We start from the raw sequence: 16,139 nt of genomic DNA, 5'->3' as shown, positions 1-16,139 counted from the left end.
ACGATTGCCTGACAAACCGGTTTGTCTTCCTTCTTAGTCCTCCTCATATTCTAGGAAGGCTGCTGAACCTCAACTCCATGTGATCTGATTTTGCCCAGACTGATACTTTTTTTGCCGAAGGTTCCTAAAGGTGACCTTTGTTTCTCTAGCACTGAGGATAGCATCCTTCTCTCACACAAAGCCACAGCTGAGGCCAAATGTAATTCTAGCTCAGCTTTTTTGTTTGCTGCAAGTTTCTAACTACAATATATTGCTGATCCTGTTTTTCTGTATAATCTTATTTTCACAGTAAAAAGGAAGGAATAGAACAATCAAAAAAATCATATACAACGGGAGTGAGCATCATTGTCATCAAATTACCTACTTAAATGATGTGGTTTACCATATCACTGGGGGGAAAAAAGGATGCAATATTTAACATAAATTTGTTGTGGGAGAGTTAAAAAGTACCCAAAGCTAAACAACCAAAGCATACCTAAATTTAAATTTAGAACAAGCTTGGCTTTCTTCAGTTCCAAGGTGATATAGTCTCCTTGCTGTCCTTCTCCGTGGAAGATTACACCTTCGCTTTCAGAGGTTTTAAATTTCAGAGAGATGACATCTTTCAGTGTTTTCATTTTCTTGTTCCTGAATCTGTATGGTAACACTACATGGCCATCAAAATTGATAACATCAGCCCCTAAAGGAAAAAGGAAACAACATTGTTGATGAGTGACTATATTCCCATGGCCACAGGAAAATCAGACATGCCGTATGTAGATTACACCTGGAGAGAATAAAAAACATTCAAGTGTGGTATGCATTGTAAATATATTTTCTCTTGGCTATAATTTAATACTATAAAAAGTAGGAACCAAGCAGGACATAAATTTAATCCATAGCATATTAAAAAAAAGCAGATTCAGGAGGATAAAGACTACAGCTGTACTCAACATCTTCTGGTTTCTCTCAAATACAGTTGCTGCCATACAAACTTTCCCAATTATAGTTAAAAAAGACTGACAAACTTCTGAGCAGTCATTAATAATTCATGTGATACCTCTTTAAAATCCAGTCTAGGCATCTGTGAAGATTGCAAGCAGTAAAACTTGAGCCCAAAGAAATTGCCTAGCAATTCTGAAAGATTCCTCAAGCTATATGTGAACCATAGGCATAAACCTTGTTTAGTTCAGTTTTATACGGAAATCTCACGTTAGCTATGGCCTTAAGTAATTTTGAGAAAAACAAAAGAAAAAATCTGTCATTTGGGCTAATTTTTGTTCCAAGGTCTGGTTTTGTTCTTTGTTCTTCCAACATACGTCAAACACATATTTAGAAAATGCTTCCTTTCAACTAACCCCTGAAACAGTATTTTACACCCTGATTCAGAGAATAGCCCTACCAAACTTGTACATCCATCTCTGCCGTGAGAATTTAAGAACCACCAGAACTGTCTGCTGAGTCAATGTTTAATACTGTTGGGACCTTAACTGCTATCAAAGAACTGCCTATGTACAGCATCTGTACAGGCTGCTGTTTTCACATTCCATAATTTCCAGAAATATTTTTCACAATGATAAAAGAGCTCTTTGAATGTCAAAGAAGACCATTTGATCAAGCTTCATGATGTTTAACATTTATTTTCTAGATAAAAGTATATAAAACCACAACCAGCCTTTCATAAATGATATCTATTTCATTGTTAAGTCAAAAAAATCCACAACCCATCTTGTATTCATTAACTAAAACACACCCAATTGAGACGGAGGCTCACAGTCATGTTGATTCATGATGCCTATTCATATACCCTTACATCACTGAGCATAACAAGTTTTCAGATATAAAGACCAACACATTATGCTTCCATCATTCAGGACGTTCCCCACAAAGCACTACTATAATAAATAGTCCTCTACCACTTCCAGGTCATTTGTTTTGCTGACACTATGAGTCTCTGCATGCTGATGTAGTATGTGATATCTGTTTCTGATTGACATAACCATTTGTCATCTGTACATCTCCAATAGATCTGTATGTATAATCACAATAAAGTCATTATCCTCACTTGACACAAACCACTGACTCTCAGGGATTATTACAAAATGCAGAAGTTGGTGACTTTGCTACCTTGCAGAAACTCTGTTAACAGTTCTTAAGACTGATACGGGGGAACCATGACAGTGGACAGTTGTTGACTGACAGGTCTACCTAACTTATACTAAAGATAAATTTATGTATCTCAGGGCTGCATGGATCATCACAGCTTGTGATTTTACCTTCACAATGCTGCTGCTTTTTTAGCTAAAGAGTTTTACAGATAAGCAATATTTCCTGCAAAGCAGCATCAAGTGTATGTATTTCAGAGTCTAGCTGAGATCCGCATCTAAGACAAGCTATGCTGTACTCATACTCACACACTGGCTCAGTTACAAAGGCCAGTAGTATTAACAGAAGGAGCATTAACCATGTCAAATCTGTGTTAAACCTGAGAAGTCTCATCACTCTGCTTATCTTTCCAAGTTAGATCAGAAAAAAGTCCTAGAAATAAACTTTCATTCTCTACTCACAGCACCCAAAGACTCCATAAAATTCTTCCTGTGGAAGTCAAGGAGTTCTAGGAGAATGAGGACACAGGATCTATAATGAAAGTTTCCTCATGTCTCCATAAGATGTCCCTCTCCCTTTCTAAAAGATTAATAGGCATATGCAATGGATTTCTGTGTCACACTATTTTTTTAACACAAGAGAATCAGTAGCAGCAGATTGTCACCAAACAGATGGGTAACAGTCACTGAGAGATTTAAAGAATCTTCCTAGTGGCCAAGATTTATGTAATTTTTTTAAAATGCATAGACTTTTTCATGGATCACAATGCATAGACTTTTTCATGGATCACAATGACCCATTTCCATGCCTGTGGAAAGAGGTATAAGGGAAGAATTTTCCAATCACTTCTTCAAATGATATAGAACCTTATGTCAACTCTTCTATTTTCTCACCCTTAATTACTAGGCTAGTAATAACCTGTGCCATGTATACCTCCCGTTCCTTGCATAACTTTAGAAGCACCAGTTCTAGACTCTTACTGCCATTAGAAAGAAGACATTGTAGACAGAGATGTTATTTGCACAATACTCATGCAGTCTCTGTTCATCTCTGCTTCTGATTAGATAACAAACTAAGACACTCAGACCAAATGGTGACAGATTTGTTGCTAGCAGTTGAATTCTTCAATGAAAGAGATCCAACCATATAACTTGAACCTATTCCAAATCTTCCTAAACTTGCAAAGGCTTTTGATGAGATGATAAACATTGCCCCCCTTACTATTTATGCCAACTAAATGGTGAAGAAATTCTATTCGGTACATAAAACATAAGCACTATAAATTGACTGCAATATCCCATATTTATTAGGATATATCTCTCATATATAAGAATGTAACAATACATGCTAGAAATACCACTTTTGTTTATAAAATACACTTTACAATACACATTTCCATCATAAGCTCTAAGTTGAACCAAGCCTCTCAGCCTGATCGATTCTTCTGAATGACAAATTCCAGGAAGTCAAATCAGCTCAAAATTAAATATCAGAATGGCATGTTGTATTTGCAGTGCAAGAAATCCATTAAAAAGTCATCAGCATGCAAGGAGCAAACGTTTTCTCAGGCACAGACGCAGATGTTGCTCTCAGAAATGAGGCCACCCTGGTTCATACTCTCAGTCTGTATTCAGAAGCAACACTATGTGATTTCAGAGGTGAAGTTCTCTTGTATATTCTCATGACTCAAGTAAATACATTACTTCTGGAATTTGTTTTGAAGAAACAAAGAAAATGGTTAGAAAAGTATTGTAAGAGAGATTACATCAACCTATTTTTTTGCTTGCCTTACAAGATGTCAAGAAAGGCAGGGAATGCCTCGAGATTTTTGTAAGTACTTTTTGAAAACAACATTTAGAAAAGCATGAAATCTGTTTATAGAAAAAGTATCCACATGCTAGTCTCTCTGTTATCACAAAATTCATACTTCTATGTAAAGCAAATTTGCTATACAGATTATGCTCTTTTGACTCTACATATGACTGCCTTGAACAAATGCTACAAATGAAACAAAATTGAACACTGCAGCTTAGCAACCTTCATAACAAATATACGTAGTAAAAATACTATTCCTTATACAATGGAAGACTTTCTTCCATAATCATTTGTTAAATTTACTTCCTGATGGTTCTAGAAGCCCTGTATGAGGTATATCATCTTTACCCTCAGGCCAGCTGATACCTCTTTGTAACATCTGCAAAAGTTACTTTAATAGTCCTGCATCTGATCCATTGCTGATCAGGACAATGACGTGACTTGTGCGTCTGTGGATTCACAACATGCTGCCTATGAAAAGGTGAGCATATATTATTTTTGTACCTATGCCATTGCTGCAGTTATGCATACATATTCTTCAAATCATTCACTGAAGAACATTCCTATCACATACTTTAGAAAGCTCAGTAAATGCAGTTTCCCCAGACCTGGCCAGGAATTGCCATGTTTTGAACATCATTCAATTAAAAAAAGAAACAGCAGTAATCTTTGATTAAGCAGCTTTTTTTATGCAGAGCTGTGCTGGCAGCATGCACATGGGTCTGCATGATAATTCAATCACCTAAAGATTACATAGCAATTATGTTTAAGAGTTATCATATGTAGACTCTGGTAATGACTTGTGTTCCTTCAATGATGACACTCAGCTATTTAGTATCATGATAATTACCATGATGCAGAATGGTACTTAGACAGTAAGCCACATAATTCCTATAATTGCAGTGTTAATACATAATTTGTTCTCATCCTCAGCCACTCAACTACCAGCATCAGTAGCAGAGAGACCTAAGCCATCACATACATATGTTTCACCTGCATTCAGTGAAGTCTGACTTGTCAGAGGCTACTGCTGAAATGGGAGAAAGAAATTAAAAAGATGAAGTGCAAAAAGAACTGAGAAAGAAGGAAAGAGAAAAAAAGAGGAGAAATGCAGAAAGATGGGGGAAAACGATTCATTTTGATGGGGTTTATTACATTTTAATAGGAAGTACAGCTCTGATTACTTTCATTTCTCTTCTGTTGGACTTCTGTGACATGGATCGACTGAACAATGCTGTTGACATCTTAGAAACATAACACCACTTCCAGTTGGTGAGGAAGATGTATTAGGCTTTATCTCAGTGTACGTCTGAGATGTCATGTTATAACCACTTAGTTAATGGCATCACTGCATACAATTCAAATCTAAAAAGATAATAAAGATAGAAAGACTTAAAGATACTGACAGGAAATTGGGTAACAAATGTGCCTTCCTTCCCAAATCTCACAGGAAAATAAGTCACCAGTCACAGGTTTTCCTGCCTATGCTTTTGTCCACATGCTAGATTTGGTACAGGTCAGGGAATCAAACCTGTACAAAGATATTTTATTTGGCATTCCATAATAATTTATTAATTACACAGAAACAATTTCAAATCAGACTCAAGCTCCAGAACTTCTCTTTTTCCTGCCTTTCTAGTAAGAGAAATACAATTATCCTCAATGTCAGCGTCTGAAGGATGAAGTGTTCATTCATAAAGACTCAATTCCAAGACTTCCGCACCAGTACTTAGCTACTCTCATCAAGGTACTGCCTAAAAAGACTAAAATGTCTCCGCTATCAGACCTCATAAAGTAATGCTGATCAGAAAAATGCAGAACAACAAAGTACTTGCCAGAAAAAAAAAATAACGTACAGCAAACAAAATCAACATTATTAATTGCAATTTTAACATGCACCCAGAATTTTTAATCACTGAATCTGATCTCTGAATGATCAACTCTACAAAGCCTGTACAGAATATCTCACTGGGATTAAAAATACAACAGTTCTGTATCGCTGATCCACAGCAACCTTAGGTACAATGTTCTCACTCCTCCATTCCTCCCCTCCATTATCTCTGTTTTATCTACTTAAAGCTTCTGTTTAAATGATTTTTAGGGAAAAGATCTTTGCTTGTAGCTTTCTTTTCTCACCCCATAATGGGCATATTATGTCTGATGCACTAATATTATAGTAATAAATATCATTAACCATGCACTGAACGTCTATCCTCCGAAAACATCAAAGATGCATCAAAGCATCTCTGGTTGGGCCAAAGTATTCCACATACGTAATTACATTTGTTGTAGCTATTAGTCACAGATAGAAAAACATCATTATGAACAATATAAATAAACAGTGTATTATTTATGTACTTTAAAGCAAAAATAAGATGTTCTCCTAACAAAGCAACGGAAAAAGCTCAAAATCATACCAGAAACAAATTCTCATTTTGTTATTACGATAAATTACATTCACAGAAACTACTTCAGAAGACCTAATCTACCTTTTCAGTAGTTCCAAATACTGCAACATAATAGCATGTTGAATTTGCCACTGGAGTCTTTGCAGTGGCACCACACTAACTTAGCTTATGTTAGAGATGCGTTACTACATCTCACTGCACCAGAAAAATGAGAAAAACCCTCTTCCCAGCGCAGCAATGAAAAGACTGTCTTCTCTTTTATGTCTTATGGCAATGATGCAGAGAGAGAAAGGTACCCTGTTTGAACAGTGCCTTCAGCTCCAGCCATAAGGACATGGGTGATTCAGTGGCTTGAAATCTGCTACAGGAAAACTGATGCTGCCTTCTTTTTTCAAATGGCAATGCATCTGTCAGAAAGGCAAAAAACCCCAAACAAACTAAAACCTAATACAGACATAGATGTATCTTGCATATACAACAACATACTTCTTCATGTTATAGAAGCGTAAGGTGAAATGTAATCAATTTTAAGTTTCTCTTGCCTGCTTAGCCTCCACTGAATCTGAATCCTGTCGTTACCTGTCAACCCTAAGTGATGTCAATGCTTGAAAAAGTAAAAATACATTCACTGTGGAGTCAGGATTCTTCTTCTTGCCTGTCTTTACATTAGATACAATGTATATACGGCAATGCAGTATCAAAGTAGCATAAAATGTGTTGTGAAGGTGTATTTTTTAACTCAATTCTTAAGTAAAAGGCACAAATTTTATCCTGATATTTTATATACCTGTCAGAAACTCTGAAAAGAAATCTGTAAGGAAGTATTCCCTGAAGTGGTGAAAATGCTTTGCAAAGTTCTGAGTGCAGTATCTACCAAAGATATGCCAACAGCAGTCAGACATTTTCAAGTTCTGTCTGAATTTCAAAGCAGAAGCATTTCTTCGTCTTGTTATCGTCGTCATCATCATCATCACTGTTGTCATTATAATGCCAATATACTACTAGTCATTTTGCTAGCTCTTGTGTGAATGTCTGTAAACATGTCGCTCTTTGTCACAGATAATTTAATGCCTACTAAGAAATAAACACATCAAGTGAAATGAAAAATCAGTAGAAAGAAAAAAAAAAAGGAAGGAAAACAATATAAAGATAGGTAATCCAAAAGTCCCCTCCTCTCCCTGCTACTTCTTTTTTTTGGGGTAGGACAGTTGGGTTCTTTCTCTAATCTGTGTAGCTGTTAAACACCATTGCTACACAAACTGTTTCTAAAGACAACCGTTTTGTGATGAGTGTATATACACCAGTGCACTGCTCTGCAGTTACACCTAACTTCTGGTTTGTATCCTAAAAGAGAAATACATATTCTCAGGGAACATCTGGAGGTCTGGAAAGACATTAGTTACAGCATGCACACAGGAAAACAATAAAACATTTGAAGGAAAATAAGACTAATGAACTCAGAATAAGCCTCCAAATATGCCACAAAAGGATCACCTTAAGGGTGTGTGGAATTAGAATGATTTGTCCAGCACCTAACACTAGGGTTGATTTTTTTCCTGCCAAGTCTAATAAACCACAAAATTTTCAGGTAAATTTTCTTTCATTAATTCTTCAGCTTTCGAAAAGGCAGCATCATTAAAAAACCCAATGGGGACATTTTTAACTATGTCAAGCTTCTACTATAAATTGGGTAAATCAGGTAACAAACATGTTTATAGTACACTTCGCAATTCAGCTCTAAGCTTATGCATTCTAACCACAGTGTGCAAATCAGACCATAGTCTAATTTATACTCCTATGGTGGACTACTAACAGGACCAGAGAGAACTGAGGTAAAACTGCAGTTAAAGATAATCTTCAGCTTAGATAATAAATGTGCCTTTCATAATCTACTCAGGCTTGTGAGTCCAGAAAGTCAATTATGATGCATGGTATAAGATACAGTCTATTTGAAGAATTCTATTCACAGGGGAGATGGGAGATAGAGCACCACGGAAATACAACTTCCATGGCAATGTATTTCTCTGCCTAATTTCAATTATTTAATTGCTTAAACAACAATTATGTTCTCTTTTTCCAACCAGAAAACCTCTGATCTTACCTGTATATTGTAGTGGGATTTTATAACAAGGCTGTTTAACTTAAGCATTGTGCCCTGAGAATGCAATTGAACTTACTGTTGATGCACACTCACTGTTCTTCATAGTAATTGTATTCAAATAGTTAAAGTTCAAATTAGGAAAAAAACAATGAAGGCTGTTCTTACGACCTGCTGAATCCTGAGGTTGAAGACTTGGGTATTTTTAACTATCTTTTAATTATAAGGTGCAAGTTAAACTGTAGTCTCCATCATCTCAAAGTTATACTAGTGTGACCATCACCTCCTTTCATCACTGATATAGCAAGAGGGGGTAGGTCATGAAATCACTCCCTTTCACCAAAACCTCCTCCTGTGTTTCTGGGTGTAGCAATCATGTTTTAGTTGATAATTTTTCAGATCATAATATTAATCAAATGGACAAAATAGAAGCCGTTTAATACATGAGTTTCTATACTTTAAAAAGTTTTCATATGGGTAGCATTGCAAGGGTCATTTATGTTAAAATTAACATTCAGGCATCTTGCAACTATGCACTAGAAGCAGCAAAATGGTCTCTATAATTTATTATTCCCTAGCTATGGTACTTCCAAGTAAATTAGGTAAAAATTATATGTATAATCCACATATTCTAAAGAAACTCAGCTTTTTGTATTATATCATGCTGATTTACAAGTCAGAAGTGTTCCTCACAACCATAAATACATTTAGTTTATCCTTCATTGTGAAACATGTCATTTGATACTGAATCTCAATGGGAACATTGAAGTGTATAATTAAACTCTGAAACCAGATATAGTAAAGAAGTTGATTTACTTGAGAACAGTAAGCCCCTGCTAACATTTTCCCTGTTTATTAAAAAAGTACATCACAAGAACGTCAGGTCAATAACAAAGGAGAACTGTGACTCTTCACACAGTAAATGGCCAAAACAGGTCTTAATCTTTATTAAACTGTTGAGCTTGCTCCTTACTTAATGAAAAAACCCAACCCTATAGGGAAGAAAGAAGTTGTACCAAGTCATACAACATTTACACTCAATTTACTTGGTGAATAAATGAGCTACAAAACGGACAAGACAAATCTATTAAAACATCAAGGAAACAGATGAGATGACAAGCTTTAGCACTTGTTTCAATGTTTACAGATGCATGAAAACAAGAAGTCATACAATTGACCTACAAAATACAGATTTTGAATACCTATTTCTAATTTCTTTTTGAGCTGATGACACCTAAGTCAGTAATCTCATGGTATACATAATCTTTCAGATGTCTTTTATTGGCCAGGTGCTCTAATACCCGTTACTCAAGGCTGGCCCACATTCTATATCCTTTATTCACATAATCACTTTCAAACACATATTCATTACTTCTTCCAACCACAGAGCTCATCTCTAAATGGAACTTTCAAAGGGCACTGCATACACAGTGATTAAGGAATATGCAGCAGGGACTCAGTTCCAAGCTGCTGTTCTCAAATCTCACAGAATAAGAATCTCACTATCATCATTCAAACTCTTACAGTTGACCCAAAAGAGCAAGGAGTAGAGGGAGTCTCAGATTTTGCCAGGGGACACTCACATTTCTTCTAATGAGTAGCCTCACTATTATCTAAAGCACACAAATGTGTGTCATTAAAGGCCCTTTTTAAGGTACTGTCTTCCCTTCTTTCTCCCAACAGCCAGTCCGCTGCTGCTTCTAAGTCCATCTTGCTGTGCCTGTTTGTTTTAGGAAAACAGACACTAAGATGGAGCACATTACTATCTTGAACTACTGCATTTCACTTAAAAATTCTGAGTTAATAGATGCAAACCCTTTAGCATAAATTATAGCATAACAACTCTATGCATTTATGAGGCAGTTCAGTATCACTGTTGTATTTCCAAATTACTCAGAGACAAATACCTTGTGTTTAGTTCAGTACGGCATCAGAAAAGCAGACCGCTGGAACTAGGTGTTGGGCAAGTAATTCAAGATTAGTAATTACGTCAATTATTTTCTCCTCTCCTTGCCTGACGTCCAACGTATCTAAAACCACACGTACCTCTAATGTATTCTGTACTCAGTGTCTTCTTATACATTGTCATGTAAGCAAAGGTATTGGTTTCAAACTTGCAAGTCATAAAATCTGAGCCCAAAACTAATGTGCACAGACCAATAACAGCCAATAAAAGTGGTGAATTAATGTGGCTGAATCAGTCTTTTTTTCCATTTCTTTGCATGCATTTCAGTATGTATAATTAAACTCCCCCACTCATATTCAAGGCTGTGAGTCAAGGCTTTATTTTCAGATGATCTAAGTAAATTTTGTTCTGCTTTGGTTCAGTGGAAATCTAGTAATCCACACTTACATGAAGATGGCCCCTAATGATTAAGGGTGTGCTCTTGTAATAAGAGCATACGGTTGCCAATTTTAAGTGAACAAGTGCTTTGAGTAATAATGAGCAAAAAATTTAGAATCTAGTACTGCACTGGCATCACTTGCAGCTCTGCTTAAACTCCACAGAAAGAAAATCCCCAAACTATTCAATATACAGCGATATGAAATGCTCAACTTGCATTACACTCAGTGTACAGAGTGAGAAAGTTCCTTGACAGGGGGAAAAATACTTTCACTTCAGAAATGCTCCCCAGGACAGGTAGTACAGCAAGTAAGAGCAGGTACGAGCACATAATCACAAAACCATTATTGTTGGAAGGGTACAAATCACCTTAGTCCAACCCACCTGCTCTGAGCCTATTTTCACATTTCATTCTGCCAGAAGCACTGAGTTTCAAGCAACTGGGCTTTCACCTTTTTTCCTGATCTGAAACAGGAAACAGAACATTTGCTTTTACTAGCAAGTGATTTTCCTCCTTTGTGTACAACAGGCTGCACCTTCCAAGGCCAGTGATATACTGTCCCCTCCCTGCTGCCAGACATGACTTATCTATAACTTCTAACAGGCTTTACAGTTTAAGATTTGTTGGTGTTGCAGAGTTTAAGACCTTCAAATTCCCCACTTGCCAGAACAGTTCTGAACAGTCTTTCTTCAGCACGAGTTTGCTTATGGCATTTCAGCTGTGCGACTGACTTGTTCCTCCCCTATGAATCGTACCATGCATTTCAAGCTTCCCTGCACAGTCAGTGCCATCAATTCTGTCTCCTCAACTCTGTATTGTTCTCCATCACGAAAAATAAAAAAGCCAGAAGGATGAGTTCCTTCTCAGGAAGAGTATAAGGAGCTCTCTCACATCCAGTTAATATGGAATAACATGCAGAAGGTGCAATACTTAAAATCACAATCATTTAAATACACTACTGTTGTGAGATCAAGTCTTCATTCACTGCTACTGTTTTTCTTTTTCTGGCCCAATGGGTTATTTTCATTCTACTTTTCAATCTCTAAAATAAGTACAGACACTAGAAGCTCAAACTTGGTTTTTTTTACTCAACCATTTTGAAGTGACTGTCATGAAGGACGTGCTCTTCCCTTACCAGGTGCTACAGTGTGTGCTGTTCAGTGCTGATCTCAAGGCTGTGGGGTGACCCCAAGACTGAACTGACAGTGAAAGTCACTGCTGGCTTATGGTAAAGCCTTGTGTTGCTGCTGAATGCTGTGTAAGTAAATTTGATAAGATCCAGCACAGATAAGGACAGAACATGTCTCAAATGACACATCAAACTGCTTGCTTAAAGGTTGGGGAAACACACATTAAACCTTTTGCTCAATAGAGTCACCAGATTCAGCAAGGAAAGGAAAGTGCAGTTTTCATTAATCAGTTTGAAATGTCTAGAGGGCTCAAAATACATTAACTATCTGAGAAAAGAAAGGTCTCCAAAATCCATTAGATTTTATGTTTGCTTAACAGCACACATGGAGATTTTCTTTTCCATGGGAGCATTTTTCTTGTTGGGAGCATTAATCTGTGATTAACGGCAGCCAATGTTTGCAAACGATTTAACACTGCATTTTCTTTCTCTAGGTCTTCAAATTATGCAAGGTTTTTTCAGATGATTTTTCTCACCACCCTTTACTGTGAGGGTGGTGAGGCACTGCACTGGGTTGCCCAGCGAAATTGTGAATGCTCCATCCCTGGTGGTGTTCAAGGCCAGGTTGGACGGCGCCTTGGGTGACATGGCTTAGTGTGAGGTGTCCCTGTCCATGGCAGGGGGGTTGGAACTGGATGATCTTAAGGTCCTTTCCAACCCAAACCATACTGTGATTCTATGATAGAAATACAGAAATAAGTTTGTCAATAGTTATTTCCAAAAACCTGCTGAAGAGTGTGTTTGCTTCTTGAAAACAATTCAGCCAGCTCTGTATGTCAGTGACTCTCACTACAGCAAATATTCATGTTAACACAATGGATGCAATTTCATAGCCGCTCTTAGGGTATATTCTATTGTGTTTAATAAGCAAAGGGAGAATAACATCCAAGATTGTTCCAGGTAGATAAGAAACACACGTAAATCTGTATAGACAAGCTGCTCTAAGTTCATAAGATACTGCTATTCAACCACAAAACAATGAATGCTACACACGAATAAAAGAGGAAAAAGTATTTTTTTTAAACTCAGACGTCAAAAACTAAATTCCATTGCAAAGAATTGCCCCATTCCCCTCTTTAAAACTGCTTTTCCTTTGTGCTGGAAAAAAGGCACTCAGAAATTTTTCTTACAGAATTATTTGTGATGGATCCAGTGTTTGAACATTTCTTCATCCAGGCAACACTGTTTAGAACAAATCGAATAAGCAGAGCATGTAGCAGATAATTCTCTCTTGGTTTACTACACTGAAATACACCCTGATCTGATACAGGATATAACTACACATATACTGAACCTGGTTTGTAATGGACTTTCTTTTGGGTTTGCATGTGTATATAAAGTACAGGGGAAAAGACTTCAAACAGGAAAATTGTAAAAAAGTAACAAGCAATGGACATGTAATTTTTTGTGAGCTGTTTCTGTCTGTGTGGCATCCTCACACAAAATATCAATGCCAAAAGTAAACGGCATTAAGAGAGTATTCTTAGGATATGTCATGGTTTAAACCCAGCTGGTAACTCAGCACCACGCAACCTCTCGCTCACTTCCACCCCAGCTCCTGGAGGGATGTGGTGGAGAATCAAAAGAATTCAAAACCCACAGGTTGAGATAAGAACAGTCCACTAACCAAGGTACAATAAAACCCACTACTGCTACCACCAATAATAATAATGATAAGGGAAATACAAGGGGAGAGAATACAACCGCTCACTACCCACCAAATGATACCCAGCCTGACTCCAGCAGTGATCTAGCCCTTCCGGGTAACTGCCCCCAGTTCCTATACTCGGCATGACGTCCTGTGGTATGGAATACCTCTTTGGGTATTTTGGGTCAGGTGTCTTGTCTCAGGTCCCTCCTGGCTTCCTGTGGCCCTGCTCACTGGCAGAGCATCAGACTGAAAAGTCTGGTGGGTTTAATCAAAAAGTAGTAATTACTAACTGAAAATTTAAGACCAACAGGTAGTATTGTGCAGACAAGGAATGCAGAAAATGTTAAGTGTGCAACAAGTGAAGATAAGCTACCACTTGTTTACTACAAGTAGGTGAAAAAACCCTTACTGAGTAAAAGATCTGCTCTACCTCAGGTAACTACTCACACTGCTTTTCTTAATAAAACAAAGAGGCTACTTGCTCCAGTGACTAATATTTAGAGGCATTTTTACACTACCTGCATCCTTCATTTAGCTGTCACTTCTAAGTCAAACAAAGGTACTCAAACACTGCCAACAAATGGTACACATTATATTCACAGACAATTAAAACTGTATGTGCGATGTTATCCTGGTGTATCTATGCTTGTCTGTGTTTACATCTTGGTAAACCTGTCATTATTCTAGTCTGCCATTATTCCTTTAGGTAAACAGGTCTGTATCACTGGCATTCTGAAAATAAGTAGACTGGTGCATGGAGAATGAGATTATGAGCAGAAAAATAACACTCATTACAATTGCTAAATTCAATTGAAAAGTGCCAATTCAGTGCCTTCTAGCAGATATAGCCCATACATCACTGCTCTGGGTTTTTTTCAGCCTGTGGCGTTCTTTGCCAGGGTCATGTTTCCTTCTCTGCTTTTCTGCTCATCTGAACCACTGCATTAAATAAGGGAAAGACTTTCCACAGTACTTTACAGAAATATATCTGGTTAGAAACCAAAGCCCATGGAAAAAGGACACCCAAACTACATCTCCTAAAACTGCTTAGGAAGCAATTCTGATTTTGGAGTGGAGACAAGGAGAAAGAAATTATCATATAGGAAATGTTTATATTGGTGGCTTTTAGTTTGGAATGGATTATGGATCTTTTTTTTTTTTTTGGTTGTTTTATATGAACTGCTGTAAACTCCCAGAGAAATTAGACACTATTCCTATCATTTCATCAAAACAACAGCCCAGATTATAGCTTCAGTGGCAGTTTTTGCTCAGGCTTACTTGCCCAAGGAATACAGAAAAGGAGAGCAGAAGGTAAAACAAATGCACATTTCTCTTCAGGATACTGTAAGAATTTTGGGAGGAAAGAAGAATTTTGCACAGATAAATCCCCATGCTGCTCAAACAGTATGCAGTACCAGTCCCAGGTAATTCAGGAGTTTACAAACGGCTGCTGTTGCAGCTGAAGCTCTGCTCAACCTGGGATTATCATGGGGAACTGAAACAGAATCTCATTCTGCTCAGCCTGACAGATGCAAACCTACTGCTGGGGCAGTTCTGAGAAGTAAAACTGCTTCAAAGAGGTATGCTCACCATCCATAGTTACAAAGCAACCTTCTATCTACTGCAACAAGTAGGAAGAAGACACAATATTGAAATATATGGGTCTGTAAGAGCTCTTCAGTAGCCTGTGAGCTTTGTGTTACAACAGCAGAGTAGCTCTCCATTATATGATGGGCTGAAACCTTTGGGGAAAAAAACAACTTCAGCTATACTGAAAATAATAAACTTACAGGGTCTTAGACGCTCAGTTCCTATTGACTTTCAATTCTTAATCTTTTCTACCAAAAGCTTTTATCCCTCATGGAATTTTCTAGTTAAGCTATTTAATAAAATTTATTTCCTACATCTTTTTAAAGTAAAGTTGCAATAAAAGTTAAAAGAAGTAGACACGACCAACAACAAAACTCCCAAACCCCTTTTATTCATTTATTTTCATTACTGTTGGTCCTTCTGGTAGTAACTTTTTGAGTCCTTAGGACTGTTTTCTTCCAAAGATCTTTGATCCCTCAGGATACTGCCATGCAGATAGATGAGTAGTTAAAGCCACAGGGCTGTACACTCTTTTCATTCAGAGGTGCTTAAACTGCTTCAGGTGGCCCTGTCTGCACTGAAGAATTATTACAAGAAAATCCCATCACTACCAAAGCTATTTCAGCTTCCATAGAATCTGTATTGCTTTGAATTCCAGAGCAGATTGCTTTCAAGCATATGCGATCATATTCTATGTTAGCATCTGTATTTGCTCATTGTGAAATGTCCTTTAGCATGAACGACAGTTCTTAGTCTCTCCAAATCCTATGAACAAACTTCACTCAGTGTTCTGTGCTTTTAAGGAACAGCTCTGTTTTTCTTCTAAACAGGTAAAGTAAACCACTTTTCAATACTGATATTTAAACTGGCCCTTCCGGAGAGACAACAAACATACTGCCTCATTGACAAAGGGGACTGTTGTGCGAATCATCCACCCCTTCTTTTACAGACTTAGCAT

At 37.3% G+C, this 16,139-nt stretch overlaps 1 protein-coding gene across 1 annotated transcript in view; it reads right to left on the bottom strand.

Annotated features, from left to right (window-relative positions):
* The window catches only part of CNTNAP2 (contactin associated protein 2), a 1,027,100-nt gene that overhangs the window by 547,807 nt on the left and 463,154 nt on the right, over positions 1–16,139 (bottom strand). The window contains exon 5 of the mRNA XM_061374850.1: positions 476–679. Within this exon, the coding sequence (XP_061230834.1) occupies positions 476–679 (204 nt within the window). The remainder of the gene's footprint in view (positions 1–475; positions 680–16,139) is intronic.

Source organism: Neopsephotus bourkii, unplaced genomic scaffold (assembly GCF_033783945.1).
Source record: "Neopsephotus bourkii isolate Nb327-2 ecotype Australia unplaced genomic scaffold, CSIRO-AGI_Nbou_v1 NB_1655, whole genome shotgun sequence".
NCBI classification, from domain to species: domain Eukaryota; kingdom Metazoa; phylum Chordata; class Aves; order Psittaciformes; family Psittacidae; genus Neopsephotus; species Neopsephotus bourkii.
Note: the sequence above shows the minus strand (reverse complement) of the source record. Positions and strands in the feature narration are given on the sequence as shown.